At 35.1% G+C, this 20,210-nt stretch overlaps 1 protein-coding gene across 4 annotated transcripts in view; it reads right to left on the reverse strand.

Moving 5' to 3' along the window:
* Positions 1-20,210, reverse strand: part of DNAJC13 (DnaJ heat shock protein family (Hsp40) member C13) — a 118,851-nt gene that overhangs the window by 45,335 nt on the left and 53,306 nt on the right. For all 4 annotated transcript variants that reach the window (XR_013528644.1, XR_614886.5, XM_002759609.7 and 1 more), the window contains 13 exons: positions 19,912-19,994; positions 18,366-18,519; positions 15,575-15,678; positions 15,329-15,488; positions 14,302-14,364; positions 13,074-13,175; positions 11,243-11,347; positions 10,014-10,216; positions 8,606-8,690; positions 5,542-5,696; positions 4,992-5,037; positions 2,976-3,130; positions 306-507 (listed from right to left, as the gene is read on the reverse strand). Coding sequence is in view for 2 of the 4 variants with exons in the window: in XM_002759609.7 (XP_002759655.2) it covers positions 306-507; positions 2,976-3,130; positions 4,992-5,037; positions 5,542-5,696; positions 8,606-8,690; positions 10,014-10,216; positions 11,243-11,347; positions 13,074-13,175; positions 14,302-14,364; positions 15,329-15,488; positions 15,575-15,678; positions 18,366-18,519; positions 19,912-19,994 (1,617 nt within the window). In the remaining 2 variants the exon portion in view is untranslated. The remainder of the gene's footprint in view (positions 1-305; positions 508-2,975; positions 3,131-4,991; positions 5,038-5,541; positions 5,697-8,605; positions 8,691-10,013; positions 10,217-11,242; positions 11,348-13,073; positions 13,176-14,301; positions 14,365-15,328; positions 15,489-15,574; positions 15,679-18,365; positions 18,520-19,911; positions 19,995-20,210) is intronic.

Here is a 20,210-nt window from a genome sequence, read left to right on the forward strand (position 1 = left end):
CCACCAAGCTATTACAGTATATATACTATGTACATATAATTATGTTATCTACATGAAGTTTGTTTCCTCTTTGTCACAAAAGATCAACGTTGCAATATCCTTAATACTGCCTTAAAAAATTACCTTTCAGCTTGAGATTTACCCAAGTATAATGAACCATGCTCAGAATTGCACAGTGCTTAGCGCTTAAGAAGGAATACTTAAGGAAGCTATTATCCTTCTTACTGCAGGAGGACAAAACACCCAGAAGTGATTAGAAGCTATTTTTATGGCTTAAGGAAGCATAAATTAAACTGCTGACTTACCGGGTCTTTAATTGGCCAATCTGGAAACCGGAGTGTATCACACAGTTGTTTGAGATAATAAATATTACAAAATAGTTCATTTTCTAGTTGTGGATAGTTGATTACAGGAATGGGACAATACTGATAAAGTGCTCTTGTATTACTCTGAAGACGAGGTGTGAAATCAGCAAGATGGGCAGCAATCTTCTCTATCATGAGGCGCCTACAATCATAAAAACCTCCATTCAAGCTTTATGAAGGGATCATTTTAAAGAGGTTAAGATAAGAAATCATGCAAGATAATTACATGAATCATCTACAGAACAACTCAATTACTGTCCTATAATGACAGGTCTTAAATATGTTATTCAGGACACTTTACTGTATAAAAATGGAAAAAAATCTTATCTATAATACTTATCTGTAAAGAAGATCATAGAGAAAAGGGCTAATATTCCCAGTTCTTCCTATTAAAAATTCAGCCATTAAAAACCCTAGAAGGAAATCTAGGCAAAACTATCCAGGACATAGGAGTAGGCAAGGACTTCATGAACAAAACACCAAAAACATTGGCAACAAAAGCCAAAATAGACAAATGGGACCTAATGAAACTCCACAGCTTCTGCACAGCAAAAGAAACAGTCTCTAGTGTGAATCGGCAACCAATAGAATGGGAAAAGATGTTTGCAGTTTACCCATCTGACAAAGGGCTGATATCCAGAATTTACAAAGAACTCAAACAGATTCACAGGAAAAAAACAAACAAGCCCATTCAAAAGTGGGCAAAGGATATGAACAGACACTTTACGAAAGAAGACATATATGAGGCCAACAATCATATGAAAAAATGCTCATCGTCACTGGTCATCAGAGAGATGCAAATCAAAACCACATTGAGATACCATCTCACGCCAGTTAGAATGGCGATCATTAAAAAATCTGGAGACAACAGATGCTGGAGAGGATGTGGAGAAAAAGGAACACTTTTACACTGTTGGTGGGAGTGTAAATTGGTCCAACCATTGTGGAAGACGGTGTGGAGATTCCTCAAGGCCTTAGAAATAGAAATCCCATTTGACCCAGCAATCCCATTACTGGGTATATATCCAAAGGACTATAAATCGTTCTACTACAAGGACACATGCACACGAATGTTCATTGCAGCACTGTTTACAATAGCAAAGACCTGGAATCAACCCAAATGCCCATTGATGATAGACTGGATTGGGAAAATGTGGCACATATACACCATGGAATATTATGCAGCAATCAGAAATGATGAGTTCGTGTCGTTTGTAGGGACATGGATGAATCTGGAGAACATCATTCTCAGCAAACTGACACAAGAACAGAAAATGAAACACCGCATATTCTCACTCATAGGTGGGTGATGAAAAATGGGAACACATGGACACAGAGAGGGGAGCACTAAACACTGGTGTCTATGGGGGGGAAAAGGGGAGGGCCAGTGGGAGGGGGAGGTGGGGAGGGATTGCCTGGGGAGAAATGCCAAATGTGGGTGAAGGGGAGAAAGCAAACAAAGCACACTGCCATGTCTGTACCTATGCAACTGTATTGCATGCTCTGTACATGTACCCCAAAACCTAAAATGCAATTAAAAAAAAAAAAATTCAGCCATTAATTAGAAGGGCAAAAAAGATACAGCATCTGAATGCGTGAAGGTGTAGCTAGGAAACTCAAGGATGGTATTATCCAAAGCAGCTCGCTAGATGGTATTTATTTTGATTAACTTACTGTAGTCTAGGATCTGGCCTCACCTAAGCAGAAACTTATCAGCATATAGAGCAATACATCTTTTAGATGACGCCTTATATTAGCCAGTCTCAGAGAAAAAATATTACACAGAAGAACTGTGTTGCTAATTTATTAATATTCTTATATATTTTTTCCCAATGAAAAATGACTGCCATACAGAATATATTCAAATTGGTGGCTAATACATGCCAAGCCCATAGGTCAAGAAGTCAAATAACAAGCAGGTGGCATGGAGAGTGTGAAGTCAGTCTGATAAGTATCAGTAATTGACATAGAAGATCCAATGCCATCTAGCTAGGAGAACTGAGGGGTTCTCCAAAAAGAGACAGCCTTGACACTGGAACTATGAAGTGTCAAGTCAAGAAACTGGCTGAGCATTGTCATCTGTTTCTGAACCTTTCTTTTTTGTGTTTCCACAGCATTTCCCTACAAAAGACGTATTTTAGGAATGTTAACCTCCAGATTAAGGACAAAAGGTGTTGTTAAGGGAGCCCACATTCTAGGATAATTTTGGTATCTCTGGTCTGATCCATTGACCCAAATTATGTGGGCATAGTTTTTACTTAGAGAAGTATAGTACTACTTCCTTGATTTTATCCCAATTCCCTGTATATATATTACTGGTTCATTACCTAAAATCTTACTAGCTCTATATACTGATTTAAGACTTACCAGTGGTTGGTAGATACTACCAATATATAAAGCTCTATTAAGGTAACAGCAATTTTGTCAAATCTTATTAGAATAGAGAAAACCTTAAGGTCTTATGAAAATTTATCATTTGATTTGGCACCAATGATTACTATCATCTTAGATTATAAAACTAGTGAAAACATTTAACAGAAGTCAAACCAGATGGCAAGCAGCAAAGACTTAATTATAAAATACAAATCAATCAATCAACTGATTATTTACCTCATTTCACTGCTCCAGATTGCTTCTGGAGTATCAAATTCTCCTAGAAAAATCTCAGAAAACTTTTCAGGTTCATAATTTTCTAAGTAACAAACCATTGCTTCAGGTAGAATGTGCCCAAGTATACTTCTCTGAAAAATATCTTGTCCTTTTGTCTTCAAAACAAAACAAAAAAGGTAGTCAAAAACACTAAAGTTATCTTTCAATTTTCTAATAAATGATTTATGGTTAGAGAACATTTTTAAGAAAGGAACACAACTGGAACAAATTGCTTTTATGCTTCGGGAATGTTGATGGAAACAGCAAAATGTGAAGTGGAAGGTGTCTAGTACAAATTGGCTTGGCATGAACTCTAAGGAAGAACCAACAGCCCCTGGCCCTGCAGTAGTCTCAGTGTTAAATGTCAGGAGCTGCCAATATTATTTAGGACAACTGGCCTTTGACCATGTGTAACAGTAATGGACAATAGAAGGAATATGCCACAAAGATTTACCTCAATTATCCTGCATTATATTGTTGATAGGTCCTACATACACTTGCTTCTGTTTTCAAAAATAAATTCAGAAGATCATTAAGAGCCTCTCCTCATGAAATGCAGCTAGAATTTGGATGGAGAATTTCTACTTAAAAGTAATCATAATTAACTGCTTTGAGAAGTCCTTATCCTATGGCAGGCCAAATAGAGTCAGGATAATGACCATGCTCAATTTTAAACTCATTTCTTTACTCAATGAAAATAAAATCCCAAGGGCTAGGATTTATACAAATAAATGCTTTTCTTATTTCCTTCTAGGCAACTTTAAGATATTTTACTTCTCTAAGGTAAAATAAAGAGAGAAGGAAAAAAACTCAAACACGGTTTTATTACATGGTACAAAGACAAATTGGAAGATGAACATTTTCAGGCTTTCTACTAATAAGAGTAACGAATTCACTACCTGTTAAACTTTGGGGTAAAGAATTGCTGGTTACGTTCTTGAATACTATCATTTGGTAATTCCTACATCTAGACTTGTACTATAAACACTGTTCTGCTATAATTATTCAAAATACTGTTAGCTGAAATGATATCATTTTTAATATAAAATTTGGAAAAAATTACATTATGTATAACTGCACAGATATAAAGAAGAAAAAGAATGCCCAAATGTCTAATACTACATTAAGATACTATCACTGGAGATAAACTTGTTTATATTCTCATTTTCTATTTGTATAAACCTGTGGAAATTATGCTGCCATAGTCATCTTTAGACAAATAGGTCACTTTCTAGGACTTCATTGGCTGCTCTATAAAATACAGTTTAGTGTCTGTCAAGGTGGTGCAACATTCCTTTGTTAGTCTTCTAAATGGTGGTCTGCTTTTGTTTATTATTCTGCTCAATATGATCCCCCCAAAAAAGTCAACGCTCCATGAAAAGCTGAACATATTTCAAAACACCCTTCAGTATCCTTTCTTTTCACAATCAGTATCTCTTTGGAAAATGTAGGCATTAAGTTTTGGTTGTCAAAACTACCTAAATAAGTTTCCTATTTTTTAATTCCCAGCTTAATTCCTCAGTAAAATGATAAGAACACTTAAGAGCATGTGAAAAACTAAGCAGCTTCAAAAAAAAAAACAAAAAACAAAAAAAAAACACCTAGCACTTCTGCCACCTTAGAATCTTAACAAAAAGGCTGAAGTCTTCCTGAATCTTAGCTGATGATGCAAGACTCAAGTATATAATGAATTATTTGTGAAAATCACCAATCTAAATCTTATACAAAGAGAACAACTTATATTCATGGATGTGTCAGGCTATAATTCGAAGTTGCAATTTCAATATTAAGTCTAATGAACTTTAAAAATAGTAGCTTAGACTTTATATGCACAAGGTATCACAAACAATGTAAGAATGGAATAAAATAATACCTGCCCTCAAGCACTTGTGATATAGTAAACACATACAGCTCAGGAAACTTTACAGTGCCAAAACAGCTTACCCAAGGTTAAGTATTCAGAGGAATCTGGCTTACCTCTTCTGACTTGAAAGCCTGTTTGGTATGCGTGTATTTCAAAAATCTAGAAAGAAAAATTAATTATCAGATATAGAAATTGATTTAGTTTTTGTAATCTTAATTTTCTAAAGACTAGATTTTTTATAGCTAAATAAGTCAAAAACGGCAACTCACATAAACCCACATTCCCAAATTATTTAATTTCTGATTAAAGCAAGACCTTAAATAAACTAGATTTTTAAAGTGTAGTCTTATTAAAGCTTGTGACAATATAAAAAAATTATTAAATTTTAAGAAAAAGCAAAATGTAAAACTGCATGTACAATATAATATAGTTGTATTAAATACATAAATACTAAAAAATATATTCTTATGCTAGATGGAGTAGTGGTATAAATTCTGAGTAATATTCCCCCATTCTACTTTCCAAGTCTTCAGACATGTACATAAATAGCTTTTATAATAAAAATTTTAATAAAAGCAGTGATGTACTCACAAAAACTTCATTAAATCAGTCCATGTACAACTCAAATAATACTTTTAAGTAGATTACCCTTGAAGTTCTTACCGAGCAACAGGAAGCACATTGGAACCTGTGTACATCATGATAAAGAAAAATACTCCACTCAGATAAAGGCGGGGTAACTGTGGGTTATCTTGCATGATATGGTATAACAAAATAGCAACCTTCTCAACAAGGATAGGGTCAAAGGTCAGGAGTAGCTGAAAAAGAATTGAAATGTTTTATTGAGTTGTAAAAAACCTGCATCATCATTCATTTTAGGTTTTTTATTTCATATGCTTAGATTACAGCTCCTTATGTAAGTTATAAAATAAAAACCCATGGGAGTCAGTAAGCTCATCTACCAGACCCACAACAGATTTGAAAAAGAATTCACATTATTTTTCTACAACATTCAATGCAGAAAACCAATTGAGAATTGATCAAAACATATTCAGAAAAAGCCCAAACATGCCTGAAGGTAGTTTTGTCATAATGTTACAGATAACACTGCTTCATGTGCAAGAATCTTCCTAAAAAGACTTCTGTGCTTGTTTCAATTCAGTTTAAATTCAGTTGAGCTGAGGTAAGAATCCCCTGAGCAGCAGAGGAGAAAATAATGATCAATGAATCAGCCTAAAAAGTAGATCCAGAAGTGGAGTTAACAGGCAAGAGGGTAAACAAGTATCAGGTAGTACATCTGCTACCAGTAAGTGCCAAAATCTGTGGCCTCTAGAAATTTGAACTAGAAATACTGAAGGGAATTTCTGGGATTACTCAAATAAATCTGGGTTAATTAAAAACCATACAGAATTGCTATAAATAAACTTTCGATAAACGTATTTAATACTTTTAGCTACGAAGCTTAATAAAGGTGTCATTCCAAAACACTTGCTTATAATGAATCCTTAATTTGGGGTCAAATGCTACCAGTAAAAAAAAAATTACAATACAGAAAGTAGCTCGGATTAGGAGGCCGAAGTTCTATACTCTTATGTGAGACTTAACAGCTATGTCTCTTTTAAGTAAATAAATTAAATTTCTCTGTGCTTTGGTATCTTATCTATTCCACAAGATATTTAGATGAAGCATTTCACATTATTACAAATTTTAAAAAGGAAAAATAGTCATAGAAGATTTTCCCTAGTGTAATGGCAGCAGTTCAAGACCTGACATTATGGGAATTAGCGGCAAACACAAACACACACAAGGCACAGGCACGAACATGCACACACTCCCCTACCCACTAAGAGTATTTCCAACTGTCACTATACTAGAAAACCTATAACATTAACTCACTCTACCCTGGACTACTATTCTTCTCAATCATTTTCTTCAGGTATTACTGAAAAGTTTTGGTTAATTAAAAGAAAGCGTTCGTCCCTCAAGCTTCATGTTATGCTGAGCAAATCTCTTCTAAGTTTCTTAATCACCCCTTCCTAGCCAGAAATTTAATGCCATTTGTGTTTATGTTTTCCCTTCAGTTCTGTAAGACTTAGAAAAATGGGAGAGGTTGATCTTCTGGGCATGGTGTTTTATCCACATGTTGAGAGGGTCTACCAGAGAGAACAAATTCCTCTCTGCAACACCTCACATATACAGCCACATGGCCCCCTGGGGGAGGGGATGTGGTAATAGTTTAGAGCCCTCAATAATTGCAGTGCTTTTTCATTGAAGGATCTGAATGGAAATACCAGCAACAGAAAAGCACAGAAATTTTAAAATGTGAGTATGCTTAAATAACAGAAATTGGCAAAAAAAAACAACAAAAAAGGGATAGGGCATTACTGTATTTATAAGTCTTCATCAAAGACTTACATAGGCACTTAGGTAGTAAGTAAGTGAATGCAAAAATATATTAACTGAGTAACTCTTCTCTCCTTTTGCAGACCAATGTACAACTAAAAGGTACAAATGGCACAAGTTATTGGCATAGAACTTAATGGAAACATTTGCCTGAAATCTCTAGGACCTGACTTATTTGGGTTTAATGTTAATCTGAAGTTTAAAGAGCTTAATTCCAAGACAGCAGAATAACACAAAAGAAAAAGATATTTTGGTGTATCTTATGTTAATTCCAAATCAATGCTTTGCATCAGCTGGTATCAATGAAAACCTAACTAAGAATAGTCAAAATCTAGAGCAGAAGGTAGTGAGACTGCTCTGATTACTTAAGATATACACCACCATGGTTCACACCTGTGGCCTGCTGGTGTACTTCCTAGTAGTCTTAACAACATCAACACACACCACAAACTGGAGCAAATCACTTTTCAAGTACTCAAGTGGTGTGATTTTTAAAATAGGTAATAAAACCCTTTTAGAACAATTCTGGAATCTGGAAACTTCCTATAGTTAGGCTCAATCTTCTACAGCATATTCAGCAACTCAAGAGCAAGTGAAATAGCCAGACGTGGTGGCTCACCTGTAATCCCAGCCATGATTTGGGAGGCTGAGGCAGATGGATCATTTAAGGCCAGAAGTTTGAGATCAGTCTGGCTAACATGGCAAGACTCCTCTATAAAAAAAATTAGCTGGGTGTGGTGGCATATGCCTGTAGTCCCAGCTACTCAGGAGGCTGAGGTAAGACAATCATCTGAACATGGGAGGCAAAGGTTGCAGTGAGTTGAGATTGAGCCACTGAACTTCAGCCTAGGCAACAGAGCAAGACTCAAAAAAAAAAAAGGGTGAAATGAATTTAACTCAAAGTTCAGGCTTTCTTTTTTTTTTTTTGAGACAGGGTCTTGCTCCGTTGCCCAGGTTGGAATGCAGTGGCATGATCATGGCTCACTGAAGCCTCAACCTCCTGGGCTCAAGTAATCCTCCCACCTCAGCCTCCTGAGAGGCTGGGATTACAGACATGTGCCATCATGGCTAATTTATTAGTTTATTTTTTTGTAACGATGGTGTCTCCCTATGTTCACCAAAGTGGTCTTGAACTCCTGGGCTCAAGCAATCCTCCCACCTCAGCCTCCCAAAGTGCTGGAATTACAGTGTGAACCTCCACACCTGGCCTGTTTAGGTTTTTTGAAAATGGAATAGACTGCAACAAAACAAAAACTGGTACTGATAATTAAGAGAAAATGATTCTTAAAATTGCTCCTAGTTTGATAACGTAAAAATAACTCACCTGAATAATATGGGGAAGGCAAGTGCTATCTGATAGCAGTCTTTTTATTTTGGGTAGAGGCCGAATGATGGCATTATCTTGATCCCTAGAAAACATTTTTTCACATCAACATTTAATATATTTATTAAAATTTGTATGTTCAGCACATATGACATTCTACTAGGCATGAAGCAGGTTACCTTACTTTTTTGTTAATGAAGACTAAGCTCTCAAACAGCTGGGAACATGATTAGGTATTTTGGTTTAAATCTATTTGGCTGCTTAATATGACTTCATTTCCTTCCATAAGATTTCCTTGAAAAACAGTACCCTAGAAGAGCCAAAGACTCTTATTTATTATTTAATTGATTAAACTTGGTGTTGTCCAACACACTGTCAGTGGATATTTTCCCCCAACGGGCATATCAAACTTTGTTACATAAATTTATATCTTGATTTAACTATGTTTTGTATTTTCCCAGTATAGCTTTAATTTTAATACTACTTTATTTCTAAATACTAACTATAATTCTGAGTCCAACTGGAACCATGAAAACTTCAAGTGTTTTAAAATATGACAGTTTCTCAGTAATTTCCACCACAAGATATCTTAAGTAATGAATCAAAATGATTTGTATGTAAATATTTCATAAAGATTGAAAAGCTCCATGCAAGTGTTATACTTATGACTGTTACTAGAGAACAAATTCTCACGTTCACTGGTCAAGTGGGCCAAGATGCAGGCTTACATGCGCCTTCTTTTTTTTGAGATGGAGTTTCACTCTTGTTACCCAGGCTGGAGTGCAATGGCGCCATCTCGGCTCACTGCAACCTCCGCCTCCTGGGTTCAGGCAATTCTCCTGCCTCAGCCTCCTGAGTAGCTGGGATTACAGGCACGTGCCACCATGCCCAGCTAATTTTTTGTATTTTTAGTAGAGACGGGGTTTCACCATGTTGACCAGGATGGTCTCGATCTCTTGTCCTCGTGATCCACCCGCCTCGGCCTCCCAAAGTGCTGGGATTACAGGCGTGAGCCACTGTGCCCGGCCACATGCACCTTCTATAGCAGAAATAGCTAGCCTGACAGATCAACAGCTGGCATTCACCACTGTCTATGGGTTGCAGTATGTGTAATTCAAAACATTCACACCAATTCACATAAATTATAAAATTGTTACTATTGCAAGTACACGTAGGTCTCAGTTTTGTAGTATTTGAAATTTCCCAGAGCAAGTTGCTTTTTTTTTTAGCTACTTTATTAATATAATTTGCAAATTCTTTTTATCTGTTTCAAAAAATTCCAAAGGTCAAAGCAGCATTGCTCCAAGGCCATAAATAGGACATCTATGTTTTAAATCACCAGACTGATACTATGACGTTACTAAGGAAGCATATCAACTATCCATGGAAACATGAAATTACATTTTACCTGCTTGGAAAATAGCCACACATTGTGATCAACATGTTCAATATAAGGGTAGCAAGGTCAGTTTCATTCAGGACAGCCTGTCCACTGGCTAAGAGACACCACTTAAGCTGGGGTATGGACTGAAGTGGTCGCCATCCATCCATGCCTTGAGCCCAGCATCTGGTTTTTGCATTTAACATTCCTTTGGTCCACAATTCTTGCATCTTAATGGATAAAAGGCATTATTACAGACAGACAAAATAAAACAAAAAATCTCACTAATGTTTTCTACTTTATAGTAAATACATACTAAATTATGAAACAAACATGCAAGTACACTATTTTAGAAAAACCAAGTTTTGTTAACAGGCCTTTGGGAACACAAATTTGGTTGATAATACAAAAAACACAACCACTTGGCCAACCTGCAGAACATAAGGTATACTGGAAAGAGTAAAAATGGTAGGTGGAGTGCTAAATAATCAAATTATACTAGAGTAGAAGTTCGTCCTCTAAAAAACTGTCTTTGCCCCAATTCCAAATGAGCCTGGGAGGCCGAAGATCAGAGACAGGATCAAGTATCAAGAGAAAGAGGAAAGCTGTCCTTAGTTCTAAGACTGAACAATTTTCCATAAATTTTAGACTGCACAGTAAAGCTTCCTTGTTCATACCTTAGAGAAACATTATAATCTGACATAAATACTAAGATAGCTTTTTATTTTTTATTTTTGGAGATAGGGTCTTGCTCTCTGTTGCCCAGGCTGGAGGGCAGTGGTGTGATCACTGCAGTCTCAACCTCCTGGGCTCAAGCAATCCTCCCATCTCAGCCTCCCCAGTAGCTGAGACCACAGGCATATACTACCATGCCTAGGTAATTGTTTTTTATTTTAGTAGAGATAGTCTCTTGCTATCTTGCCCAGGCTGGTCTTGAACTCCTGGCTTCAAGTGATCCTCCCACAGTGCTGGAATTTTAAGTGTGAGCCACTACACCTAGTCAGAAATTATTACATAAAATTCACTAAAAACCTAAGTGCGACCTCCATAACAACAGCTATTAAACAAGGTTTGAACACAATTTTATATGTATGTTTGGTTCTCAATTTTTCATGTAGAAACTGAGTTGTAGGGTCCTTGGAGCTAATAACAGGAACTTAAATGACAGTTTAAAAATATTCCACACCTCAATAAGTGCTATGCAGGGGCATAAGAAATGCTGAGACCTTCACAAAAAGTTTCTCCAAGATACACACCTCATGAAATCCATACGGGCCACTCCTTTCTTTGTCTGCATTGCCAAAATACCATTCCTTTTCACTCTCTCTTTTCATATCTGGAGCAGCTTCAATTACATTGCTCTAAGTTTAGGAAAGATTTAAATTATTTTCCAAGGCAAAAATCTAAAAGAGCAGATGTCATACAAATTGCACAGCAGTACTCTGAAGCGGTTTATATCTAAAGTTAACCTGAAATTTTAAGTGACCTTATTTAAGAGTTTAGGACAAAATGTCTAACCTAACAGTCCAAAAAAGCTATTTCTTTATTAATACACATTTCAGGTAAATGTTTTCCTAAGTTCAGTCAGCAATCTAAGCTAAATTCAGTGGTATCTATATTCCCCATGGTCATAAATACATGCCCAGGACACTAACATTTTAGTAGTAAAGAATATTGCAAATAGTTACATAAAAATATATCATTAATCTTAAACAACAACGCTCAAAGTTCTTTCGGGGAGAAAAACTCACTCCAACTAACAGTTTCAAGAAGTAACTGAGATCAAAGAGTTAAAATGCTAACAGGGAAGGTAGTTTTCAGTGTTTTTATATACTTAGTCTCAATTTATTATCTATTCCCCTTACTACAAATAATTCTTACAATTTTCACTATCAATGTTTTATAAGAATCTAGGTTAGAATTTTTATGTAGTTTAGTTTTTTAATCCCAACATCATTCTTATTATGTTCTTTTACTTTCTTTTTTGAGACAGGGTCTTGCTTTGTTACCCAAGCTGGAATGCAGTGGTACAAAAATGCCTTCCTGCAGCTGTGATCTCCCAGGCTCAAGCAATCCTCCAGCCTTAGCACCTCAAGTAGCTGGGACTACACGCTTGTCCTAGCATATCTGGCTTTTTTTTGTCCAGACAGGTGTTGCACCAAGTTGCTTAGTCTTGAAAACCTGAGTTCAAGTGATCCTCCCACCTCAGCCTCCCAAAGTGCTGGGATTACAGGTGTGAGCCACAATGCCCAGCCTGTTCTTTTTCTTATAATCACCTGAGAATGAAATAACCTGTTTTTAAATACTGCCATAATTATCAGCTTTCAGTTAGACTCATATAGAGAAGTACAGCAAAGTTGTTAGGAGCATATAGACTTCTGGGTCTTGACTCTAGCTCTGCCACTTATCAAGTGACCTTGGGCAAGATACTTAGCCTCAGTGTTCCTTAGTTTCCTCATCTGTAAAATGTGGATGGTAAAAATCTCAATGGGCTGTTGGGGGATTCAAAAAGCCAATGTATTTTATGTGTACCAGAACAGTACCTGTTGCAATGGTATATAACAGAATATGTCATATACTACATACTCAGATAGCACTTGTGGTCACAATTCACACAAAGTCTAACATGGCATATCTCCTTACAGCAGGAAATTAAAACACCAAACAAACAAACAAACAAACAAAAACAAATGAGCTGTAAGTTAGTTATTTGTCTTCTTGGCTGGTTTTAATAAGGTGTCCAGACTACTTTAAGGCAAAGCACATTCTTAATGCTTGCCAATGCTAAAAGTACTAGTTACATATCTAATGAATTCAGTTTAACTCCTAAAAGGCACACTGCCTCAAAATAAGCCACATTAGAGATACAGTTACTTTAAAGGACAAAACAAAACTCAATCGCTACTGTCCATTTTGGATTGTTCTTACAGTGATTTCATATTTTCTGTGTGAATCTACCAGAACTAGTACTACTTTAATTACTAGAGAAATACGTTTGACCACGTATTTTCAGATTCCTGATTCTTTTGACTCTAAAACTATACTCAAAAAATGTCAAGTTTGTAAAACCTATACAAGCATACGTACTTGTAGTGGTACTGTAGCACGGCTTACATGGAGATGTGCAAGGGTAAGCAAGTCCACAAGGATTCTAATTCCATTTGAATCCATGAGATCCTTAACATTTTTCTGGAAGAGGGAAACAATTTTTTCATAATCTAATTGTCTGTTGTAATCTAAATTCTTTCCCTATAGTACTTTTCCCAATAAGTACTGCCACCTATGAGGTCCTCAAAGAAAAGAATGCTTGGAATCTTTGGAAATAATTGACATGACTGGTATTACTTGGTCTTTTCGGCATTTTGTGTTCAAGGAACCTGAATTTCAATTGATTAAAAGGGCAAAACTATATTAAAGTGAGCACTTATTTTTACTTAAATATATTCTGAGAAAAAACAACCCACAAAAACAAGAGTGAGCAAATTGAAGACTCTCATGATAAACTCTGGTTTTACAATTACTCTGCCAAGGTCTTTTTAATAAACAGATTATTCTGTATCAGAAATAAAGTCTGCTATATTTAAAAATCCTTCAGTGTTCCAGTTTTCATAAATATGAAATAACTGGTAATTTCTTAGAAGAGATTGTAATTTCAATTAAAATTTCTTTGTGCTTACAATTATATTTCAGTTTAAAACATCTGCATTACTTACTATAAGAATAAAACTACACAAATTGGTATTAGATCAAAGCTTTAGGAAATGAAAATCTGCTTAAACTTCAAGGTAAATAGTAAACTGTTACTACAACTATGAATTCCTGTTGTTAGAAATTAGCATGAACCTATTAAAATGCCTTTAAAAAGAAAATACTGAGTAAAGTGACTTATCTTACAACTTCCAATTACTTTTTATCAACCAAATGTATACTGATAAATTAAAAACTTTCCACCTTTATGTCAAGCGTGTATTTTACTTAAAATTTAACCCTAAAGAGTCCCTAAAGAAAAATAAGCTAATAATTTTTATTATTAAAGATCATTTTAACATTTTAAAAGTCATCCTTCATTATTCTTGATTCAAACTTTTATCATCAATTCATTCAGCACCTGTATTATTAAGAATGACTATACAGGGATATTGGCAAAAACCTTTCGCTCCAGGAGGTTAGAGCACACAGAACTTTCTGTCTAAAAACAGAAAAGAGAAGACAGAAGACAACCTTCCCTGGACAATTAACTCAAATTGTGAGAATTTATCTTACAATTCCCTGTATGACTTGAAAACAACAACATATGTAAGCAAAACTACTGTACCTTATTAAGGATCAACTTGTTAAGGAAGAGAATCAACCTATCTCGTTCAAGTTTATCTGTACACTATTGAAATAAATGAGAATTTGGTCAGAGGTGAATAGAAGAAAAATCATAGAAAACTTTCAATTATTCCTTGATGAAACCAGAAAACTACATTCTCTATAACTTTATATAACTTGTCTAATTTCTCTAGAAAGGCAGTTAAAGTCCACAGATTAATATTTGGCTTTAAGGAGATATGTCAAAATTGAAATAAGTGAACTGGTCCAAATGATACTTTAAGTAAAAGGAAAATAAACAAATGAAAGTATAAAACATACATACTGCAACAAATAGGAAACAATCAAATGAGCTGCATGATGAACAAATTGATTAATTTGTCCCCTCTACCATGTTAAGAGTGTTAAATGACAAATTCTTAAATTAAAAAAAAAAAAAGTTGTTTTGAGACAAGGTCTTGCTCAATCCTCCAGGCTGGAGTGTGATCACAGCTCACTGAAGCTTCAACCTCCTGGGCTCAAGTGATCCTCCCATTTCCAGGTAAGCCACCAGGTACATGCCACCATGTCCACTAACTTTTTTATTTGACAAACTGTATAATTTATAGTGCTAATTCAAGGGTTTTTTTCCTGGAGGGTTATCATTGTAGTTTTAAAAGGTTTTTACTATCTTTAGTATGCTAGCATCATTCTAGATTTTTCCAGAATGAAAAACCAAAAAGGTACACACAAATCTAGAAGTCACTATTTCTTTTATACACACCTGTTCAACTCATCCATACTTAAAGACTGACAAGTAGGTCAACTAAAGTCATTTGAAAACAGTAAATTGACATGGACAAATTCTAACCCTTTATTCATTTTCTTGTTCATCTAACTCAGATTTAAATAAGTATAAGTTACAGAAAAATGAATGCAGAAAGCTACAGTAATAATGTGATCAAACAGAATTTAAATTTAGTTTTTTAAATTTAACATTAACCCCAGAGACACTATCAAACAGTAATTTCCTTAAATGATATCCTTACCCGCTCTAACATTCCAATGATATATCTGGTATCTGTAAAAGGTCCTATTTCTTCATGACATCTGCCATAAACAATAGCAAGGGCTTGTAAACATAAACACTTCATGTTTACTTTTGGAGTGAGCAAGAAGCGATGGTAAAGCTCATTGAAAAATTCATACCTAGATTAAAAAAAAAAGTTCACAATAGATATAACCATGAAACCAAGAGTGAAAACAAATGCAACAGGATATACAGAGTAGCTCACGATCTCTTAATTGATCCACTTTCTTCATTCTCATCTTCCTCCAATAGTAATCTCAGGTAATAGTCTCCTATTTTAATTTCCTCTGCCAGGCACTCATATTTAACCTTCATAAACAAAAGCAAATTACATTATTTTAGTTTACAATAGATTTTGGCAATTTCTAATAGTTGTTTCTTATAATTCTTTCTGTTCAAAACTTACCATTTCTTTAAATAGTTGTTAAATATTAACATGACTATTTTAACTAAATGTTGAGAGTTACATACCAATTTTATAAATGTAAGACTTGCTGATAAAAACTGTCACAGCACTATGTGGTGTCAATGAAAAAAGGAAGAACAAAATCTGCTTTATTCTCTTCCGGGTTTGGCATAAAAAATCAGGGAGTAGATGGTCCTGCACCACACTTATGTTGCCCAACACACATATACTACTTCAGGACTTCCCTCTTACCTAAGCTCTATCCCTGGCGATTTGCCAAGACTTAAAACCAACGCATCAACTTCCTTTTACATTTTTGTAAAGAATTCCTTCTATGTCAAATCACCCCATGCTACTAAAAGGAGGTGACAAATGAGGGCAAAGTCACAGATCAGGAGTTGGGGCAGCACCACCTATGCTTGCAATCAGGCAGTGTGTCTCAAGGAAAGATTTCAGGCAATCATAAAAAGGAATTCCCAGATCAAATAATCAAAATTCTTTTTTCAAAGTCTAAAATAACTGATTTCTAAAAAATATAAATCATATTAAATCAAATATGTATCTTCATTTAAGTTTCTATAAAGTCTGAGCATTCAATTCATTCAATTTCTATTAAGCATACACTGTGTGTCACCCCCTCTTCCAGGCACTGGAGACAGCAGTTGAACAAAGGTTTCTGCCCTCACAGGTGAAGCCCATAAAAAAGTGAAATATATTTGACAGTTGGGTGATGGAAGTTCTACAGAGTGAAATAGAGCAGGGAACAGGGATAGGGAGAGAGAATGTATATTTAAGTATGTTTGTATGGATAAAAGGGGCTGCATTTTTAAACAAGGTAGTCAGGGAAACCCCACTCAACAAGATCTGAAGATGAGAAAACAAGTTATGAGGCTATCTGGGGAATATCTTATTCTAAGCAGAGGAAACAGCAAATAAAAAGACCTTGAGGCAAGAACATGAACTTGATGTTTTCTAAGAAGCCTGTTTGGCTGGAAAAGAGTGAGAGAGGGAGAGGAGTAGGAGATAAAAGAGACAATGCTTAGCGGTGCAGGGATGGGGGGGTACCACAGACCTGGCTTGAAGTTATTTTAAGGACTCAGATTTTAACTGAGATGGGAAACCACAAGAGCACAGAAATGATCTGCTTGCTATTTAAAAAGGTAACTCTGCTATGTTGATAAGATTCCACGGAGGCAGGAGTCGAGGCAGTGATATTGTTGTAATCTACTAGAAAGAAGAAAGTCTAAATAAATTTTGAAGGTACACTGTATGGAATTTGCTATAAAACTTGATATGGGGTATAAGAGAAAAGATAATTTCAAGGGTTTTCACTAGAAAATAAGGAGTAGTCACTACCTAAGATCAGAAAGATTATAAGATAAGTAGGCTCAGGAGAAAAGAACAAGAGCACAATTTTGGAGAAAAGTTCTAGATTACTTATTAGATATTCAATTATGAGAAACGTATAAAGTCTAGGGCTGAAAGTCTAAGCAACAGATAAAAATCTGGAAGCCATCAGCAAATAAAAAACATTTAAAGCCAGCCTGGGCAACATGGTGAAACCTCGTCTCTACAAAAAACACAAAATTAGCCAGGTGTGGTGGTGCACGTCTCTAATCCACCTACTGGGGAAGCTAAGGTAGGAGGATTGCTTGAGCCAAGGAAGTGGAGGCTGCAGTGAGCAAAGATGGCACCACTGCAGTCTAGCCTGGGCAATAAAGCCAGACCCTGTCTCAAAAAAATAAAAAAACAAACATTTAAAGCCCTGAAATTTAATGATTTCATTGAAGCAACAAATAAAAATGAAAGAGCTCAAAGAACTGAAACTTTGGGGCCAGCCAACAATTAATGGTCAGGAAATTGAAGAAAAATAAGGAAAGACAGCTTGAGAAGTAGACAGGGGAAAAGGAGAAAACCCAGGAGAATACAGACTCCCAAAACAAAGACAAGTTTTTTATTTTGCTAAAAATGGGCATATTCAAATTATTACATGTTTTGGAAATAAAACTGGGTAAAAGATCAAAGCCTGCAGGATCACACATATTTTCAAATTTAAAGCTCTTATAACAGTTTAAATCATATATAATATATATATAATATGCTTCAATTATATATACACCCACACATATAAAATTATCTACCACCACCATCTTTGTTTTTCCTGCTCTTCACATCAGTATTTTAATATAACGGCAAAATACAGTCACATTCAGAATCAATTACCACACACACAGAAAAACAAAAATCAAGTTACAAGGAACAAGGTAAACAGGATATGTTTCAATGAAAAACGAACTCAAAGATCCCAGAAATGGGAGGAGGGAGGGGAAGCAAAGAACAGATTTGGAATGCATAGAATCAAATTTATTAAAACTCCTACATGATTCTCAGGTACAAAGCTGAGTTACTTAACAAATTTATTTTTTTATGTTTGACACAAAGATTAAAGTTTTCCAGTATTTCCTATTTAACATTAAAGGGGAAAGGTAAAGACAAGTTATATAATTATAAATTAAAAAAAAAAAATCACTCCCCAAATAGTACATGCTTTATTTTTTAAGATTAATATACAGGAAAAATCAAACTTTACCTCAAACTCATGGTGATTCCAAGAGATCACATTAGCACTTCCAAGTTCTCTATCAATATTAAATGCTCTCATTTCAGATTCAAGAGTATCTTTCAGTTCTTCCCGTGTTTTGAAATTCCAAATAAGGTTTGACTTGGCATGGTCTTGACCAAACCTAGACATACATATAATCAGAAAATAGCAGGATGCAACAATGCATTTTTAAAATCTATAAATATCCCTTACTGTACCTTAGAAGCAAAAACAAAACTAAACAAAACCAAAAAACAGTGGAATAGAATATAACGAGTATAAGTAAGAAAAATAAAATCTGTGTAAAGGAAACAGAGTAAAATGTTAATAATAGAATCTTGGTGGTAGGTATACAGATATTCACTGCAAAATTCTTTAACCTTTTTTATGTTTGAAAGTTTTAATAAAAAGTTGAAGAAAAAAAAGAAACCTACACTACAAATCTGTGTGAATTGATTTTCAAAAGGTGGCATTTCAACTTCAGTGTTTATTGCTAATGCAAATTCCAGTTAAGAAAACAATTCTATTGTCAGATATAAAACTTTAGGTTGGGGAGATAAGAATTGCTGAACTTTTGGGTGAAGCATGTGGAATCAGCAACATTCTAAATATTAGTACTTTACAGACTACCCAAGAAAGAATACTGCAAACTGCCAGGCTGTGACTGAGCATTTTCAAAGTATATTCCTCGTATGCTTGGAGTAACCACTGCAAAACATTTGGACCCAAGTCTAACTGGGGATAAATGAGCTTCACATACGCTTACTTGAGAGTCTGCAATCAGCCTACAAAGTCTCATTTCAGAGTTCCAAGAAAGTTCTATGGGGTGCAACATAACTTAGAGAGAAATCCAAGGCATATATTTAAGGATATGCTATATACATACTGTATACTTTAAAAGTAGTAATGGGAGTTTTCAAAGGACTTATTTTTCTTTATTGGCCAAGGTATAATTGATATGTCAGTTTCCAGAGTGAGCACTGTGAGTTATCTTAAAGAAGCTTTGCAAACTCCCCAAAATGATTGTTTCTCTGGTGGGTGTGTGTGTGTGTGTGTATGTATGTGTGTGTGTGTGTGTGTGTGTGTTGGGGAGGGAGGTGCAAGGTGAGGGTGAGATTAGTGGATAAGAGGGAAGGGGTATTTGATAGGAAATATATTTGATGGGAAAGAAAGTGTATGAGGTCAGCTAACTTGTACACTCTTTCTCACAAGTCTTACGTTACTATCATCTGCCTCTTTTAAGACTCCATTTCCAAGTGGGAAGTATGCAATTATTTCTAAGCACGTGATAAAGTATTTTAAAGTAATCATCACTAAGCCTTAAAAAGTCTTTAATTTTAGTTCCTCTGACTATCACTCTATGTAAAGCCTTAATTTTAGGAGCATCTAGTCACCCCAATCTTAACAGTTATAGTTCCTGAACTTGATTGCATAAAAATACCTGTGGCATAAAATAATAGTTTCAAGGAAGAAAAACATGCCTGTCATGGAAATAGTAAATTTAACCTTGATTGGAAAAGAGGCCAAATTTTACCTATAATAGAAGAGATCCCAATTTGCTTCTATTTTTATTCTTTGTCTTCTCTTTCGAAGAACTACTGGCTTCTGATTTATGTTCTGGAATAGAAAAAAACTTCATAGTGCTCAATCTGGGGCTACCAAATAGGCTCAGTCACAAGATCATCAATTTATAAGTAATGAAAAACATTTCTTTCATCAAATTTTGATAGAAACAAAATTAACATAATTAAATCTATAAAACATGAATATAAATATAGGATATTAAATTCTATCACATATAATTTGACAGTATATATTTTTATAGTGTTACTC

The sequence above is a fragment of the Callithrix jacchus genome, chromosome 17 (genome assembly GCF_049354715.1).
Source record: "Callithrix jacchus isolate 240 chromosome 17, calJac240_pri, whole genome shotgun sequence".
Classification (NCBI taxonomy): Eukaryota; Metazoa; Chordata; class Mammalia; order Primates; family Cebidae; genus Callithrix; species Callithrix jacchus.